Source organism: Penaeus japonicus, unplaced genomic scaffold (assembly GCF_977035675.1).
Source record: "Penaeus japonicus unplaced genomic scaffold, GWHDUDI00000001_assembly GWHDUDI00000041, whole genome shotgun sequence".
NCBI classification, from domain to species: domain Eukaryota; kingdom Metazoa; phylum Arthropoda; class Malacostraca; order Decapoda; family Penaeidae; genus Penaeus; species Penaeus japonicus.
Window position 1 is genome coordinate 11,963,631 of NW_028234443.1, and position 5,000 is coordinate 11,968,630.

The 5,000-nt window shown below is 41.5% G+C and overlaps 1 protein-coding gene across 1 annotated transcript in view; it reads left to right on the forward strand.

Moving 5' to 3' along the window:
* The window catches only part of LOC122246943 (cell adhesion molecule Dscam2), a 419,843-nt gene that overhangs the window by 396,344 nt on the left and 18,499 nt on the right, over nucleotides 1-5,000 (forward strand). Inside the window, exons 22-27 of the mRNA XM_086534422.1 lie at nucleotides 265-554; nucleotides 1,282-1,422; nucleotides 1,780-1,932; nucleotides 2,948-3,081; nucleotides 3,538-3,682; nucleotides 3,878-4,022. Of these exons, the coding sequence (XP_086390548.1) occupies nucleotides 265-554; nucleotides 1,282-1,422; nucleotides 1,780-1,932; nucleotides 2,948-3,081; nucleotides 3,538-3,682; nucleotides 3,878-4,022 (1,008 nt within the window). The remainder of the gene's footprint in view (nucleotides 1-264; nucleotides 555-1,281; nucleotides 1,423-1,779; nucleotides 1,933-2,947; nucleotides 3,082-3,537; nucleotides 3,683-3,877; nucleotides 4,023-5,000) is intronic.

The window sequence follows — 5,000 nt, forward strand, 5'->3', positions numbered from 1 at the left end:
AAAATGATGCTAATGCTAATAATGATGATAATAAAGATAAAAATTATGATAGTAACAATAATAATGATAATAATAATAGTGATAGTAATAATGACAATAATGCTAATAATAATTATAATAATGAGAATGATGATAATAATGAAAGAGATAGCAAAAATGATAATATAAATAGCAAAAATAATGATAATCATGATCATAATCTCGATATTGATAATGATGATAATAAAAACAATAACAATAATAACACCCACCCTTTTTCTCCAGAGTGTCCAGCGACCAATACAAAGTCGTCACAGTAGAAGTCGATACCTGGGCCTCCTCGCCTTCAATCTCCTCTTCCTCCTCCTCCTCCTCCTCCTCTTCCTCCTCCTCTTCCTCCTCCTCCTCTTCTTCGTCGTCTTCGCCCACGTCTTCGTCTGCCCTGGGGACGTGCTGCTCAGCCCTGATCTCGGACCTGATGCCCCACACGCAATATGTCGTCGAGGTACAGGCTGTCAACGCCCAGGGTGCTGGTCCGGCGTCGACCACTGTTATGAGCTCTACTTTGGAGGATGGTGAGTGTTCTGGGCTTGGGTTTGTTAGTATTGGATTTTAGAGGTGTGTGTGTGGGGTGGGTGGGTGGGGGGGGAGGGGGTTGTGTGTGTGTTTGGGTGTGTGTCGGGGGGGGGGGGTTGTGTGTGTGTGGGGGAGGGGGTTTTGTTTGTGTTTGGGTGGATGTGTGTGTGGGGGAGAGGTTGTGTGTGTGTGTGGGTGGATGTGTGTGTGGGGGGAGGGAGTTGTGTGTGTGTTTGGGTGGATGTGTGTGGGAGGAGGGGGTTGTTTGGTTGTGTTTGGGTGGATGTCTGTGGGGGGAGGGGGTTGTGTGTGTATTTGGGTGTGTTTGGGTGGATGTGTGTGTGGGGAGGGGGTTTTGTGTGTGTTTGGGTGGATGTGTGTGTGTGTGTGTGTGTGTGTACGTTTGGGTGGATGTGTGTGTTTGTGTACGTGTGTGGGAGGAGAGGGTTGTGTGTGTATTTTTGCGTGGATGTGTGTGTGTGTTCGTGCACGTATGTATGTATATGTACGTGTGTCTATCTTGTGTGTGTGAATGTGTTTATGTGTCAATTCTTTCACCTTTCCACTATGACCTCGACCTTTAATATACCCCCCTCCCCCTCCCTCCCTACAAAAAATAACCAGTAACATACACCTTCCATACCACGGCAACCAAACGCCTACCAAATACACAAACACGATACGACCCACAACCAAATAACGGAGATCACCCTTATCTCCACCCAGTGCCCTCCGCCGCCCCGACCGCTCTCCGGTGCGCGCCCATGACCGCCCATAGTGTACTAGTGTCGTGGGATCCGCTGGCGCCCACCCTCGCCCGCGGTGAACTGCTGGGTTATCGGGTTCTCTACGCCCCCGCCGAGAGAAGTATGGCTTATGTCACCTCTGTCATGTCAGTAAAAACAATGATAATAATGATGATGATGATAAAGATAATAATGATAATAAAGATAATTATGATAATAAAGATAATAATCTAGATAATGATAATGATATTAACAGTAATGATTGGGATGATAATGATGATAATGATAATGATTATCATTATCATCATTATTATTATTATCATTATTATTATTATTATAATGATGATAATGGTAATGCCAATAATAACAACGATTATGGTAATAAAAACAATAATAATAATAATAATAATAACAACAATAATAATGAAAATAATAACAACAGCACTAAAAATCATGACAATTCCTTCCTGTCCTGCAGCGAGCGAGCTGAGCGGAGAGACAACGAACCTCGTGAGCGTCGCCCTGCGTGGCCTGCGACCCTACACCAACTATTCCCTACAGGTCGTGGCCTTCACTCGCGTAGGAGACGGACCTGCAAGTGACCCCGTGTTCTGTTCAACCGAAGAGGATGGTAAGGAGTTGTTCTTGTTCTTGGTAAATTGGTGCTGGAGGGAGTGCTGTGTTATTGTGTTATGAGATGTTTTCTGTGTGTGTGGGAGGGTAGGAGAGGGAGTGGGAGAGGGTGTGGGAGAGGGGGTGGGAGAGGGGGAGGGATAGGGAGAAGGAGAGGGAGAGGGAGAGTGGGAGGGGGAGGGAGAGGGAGAGGGAGAGGGAGAGGGAGAGGGAGAGGGAGAGGGAGAGGGAGAGAGAGAGAGAGAGAGAGAGAGAGGGAGAGGGAGAGGGAAAGGGAGAGGGAAAGGGAAAGATAAAGGGAAAGAAAGAGAGAGAGAGAGAGAGAGAGAGAATGCATATTTATGATGTGTGCGCTTGTGTGTTTGAATGTATGTCGTGTACCTATAAACCCAGAGTAGCATAATGAAAATTCAATATACATTTTGTACGCTTGATATCATAAGGGTAAGACTAATAATTATTAATATATAATCGACCATTAAATGTGATTAAAATGTTAAAGCCCCTGTCAGCCCCCCCCCCATACCCCACCCCCAAAAAAAAAAAAAAAAAAAAAAAACACAGTAGCTTTGTGTAATTAGCACGGCATTCATTAGGGAACCCTTAAAACATCAATGTCGAGGGAGATTACCGCCCTTTCCATCAGGAGGTAAAACGAACTTGAAAGCGAAAAAGAAAACGGAAAAAAAATAGTATACAGAAAAACGGACTAGAACATATCAGTACAAACAATTAAAATAGTACAAATAAATACGCACACGCCCAAGCACACGCACATATATAAATAAACAGACGCATAAACATTCACAAATAAACAAACACACACTCACACACACACACACACATCCACCTCTCACACAAACATGCAAACACACACACGCACGCACACACACACACACACACACACACATAAACATTCACAAATAAACAAACATACAAACACACACACACACACACACACTTATGTTTCCCTCAACCTATGTCTCCTCTAACCTTCCTTCCTACGCCCACAGTCCCAGGTCCCCCAGCCGGCGTGAAAGCAGCGGTCTCCGGGCGGGGAACGATGGTGGTGTCTTGGCAGCCGCCCACAAACAGCAATGGGCGTCTTCTGACTTACACCGTCACCACCAGGGGCAGAGATGTTAAGGTGAGCTTCCATGTATAAAGGGATTAAGATAAGAATTACGGTTCGTTTAAGTACACTATCAATACACTTCTGAAATGATACTGTTATAAAACTTTTTTTTTTCTAACGGTTTTGAAGTTAATCTTTCCATAACACGATTTCGCGCATTGTTTTAACTTATTATCTTAAACTAGTGAGCTATCTGCTGCAGAATTATGATAAACGTTTTCGGAAAACGTTTTTCACTATACATAATTTTGGAAACGTGTTCCTGGCCTTTCAATACTACTATTTCTAAAAAAAACAAAAAAAAAACATTCGTTTGGAAGGCAACATCACTTTACTATTATAAACTACCATAAAAAAAACACTCGATGACCAAGACAAACGTTTCTAAAGACCCCCCTCATAAAGGAACTTTATTTATTTCTTTATTTCGCAAACGTTTCATTATTCTGCCCCTCCTTCTCCCACCAGAGAGCCGTCGTACGCGCCCCGTCCACCAGACACGAGGTCGTACTTCCGTCGAGCTCCGGCAGCATCCAGGTATCTGTAGCTGCCAGTACTCGGGTGGGAGAGGGACCCCCGTCACCGCCCGTCACCATAGCATTGTCTACTACAGGTAGGGAAGTCACCATAACCAATCTGACAGTTTCGTCTCAAAATTTTACTTCCATTGATACAAAAAATAATAATAATGATAATAAAAAAAAAAAAAAATAAAAAAATAAAAAAACATAAAAAAAAAAAAAAAAAAATACATCGATATCCTTTTGTATTGATTGACCTGACATGCTCCTTCATTCCTCCTCGACAGTGCCAGCGCGTGTAGTATCCTGGGGAGGCGTGACGGGAGTGCACTGGGAGGAGGACGTGAGCCTGAGGTGCGAAGCCGTTGGCATACCGGCGCCAGGAAGGACGTGGTATCGGGATAACATGATCATCAAAGACGCGACGAACGAGTGAGTTCATTGTTAAGAAATCCGGAACCTTTTCTTTCTTTCTTTCATTCTTTCTTTCTTTCTCTTTAGTGAACAGCCGTAAATTCAGCATAGTCTTATGATTTAATTATTCATGTGTGTAATTGTCATCCCTTATTACTGATTTATCTAAGTATTTATTTGATTATCTGTTCATCAGGTATTCCCTCACTATGCTTCTTATCTGTCAATGTATTATCCAACTGTTGAAGAAAACATTAATTAGATTAATCATTCAATAACTGAATTGCACTGAAATATGAGGAAAACTGCCTGTATCTTTAAATCTATCTTTTAAACTATTAATTTCTTTAGTCAAAAAAGTATATTTTGTGATCCTACGGAAATGTCCACTAATATTCATATCTGCCAATAGACTATATTTCGTATTCCCATAGAAGTACCTCCAGCACCTCTTTTTGTGTGTGTGCCAATACAGTGGATATCCTCACCCAGCTGGAGTGTCCAAAACCTCTCATACTACCTTTTCTCATGTCCTATTTCCTATGTTTTCCTATGTCAATATTTCCTATGTTTCTTATGTTTTCCTATGCCAATATTTCCTATGTTTTCCTATGCCAATATTTCCTGTTTTCCTATGACAATATTTCCTATGTTTCCTATGTTTTCCTATGTCAATGTTTCCTATGTTTTCCTATGCCAATATTTCCTATGTTTTCCTATGTTTTCCTATGACAATATTTCCTATGTTTCCTATGTTTTCCTATGTCAATATTTCCTATGTTTTCCTATGCCAATATTTCCTGTTTTCCTATGTCAATATTTCCTATGTTTCCTATGTTTTCCTATGTCAATATTTCCTATGTTTCCTATGTTTTCCTATGTCAATATTTCCTATGTTTCCTATGTTTTCCTATGCCAATATTTCCTATGTTTCCTATGTTTTCCTATGCCAATATTTCCTATGTTTCCTATGTTTTCCTATGCCAATATTTCCTA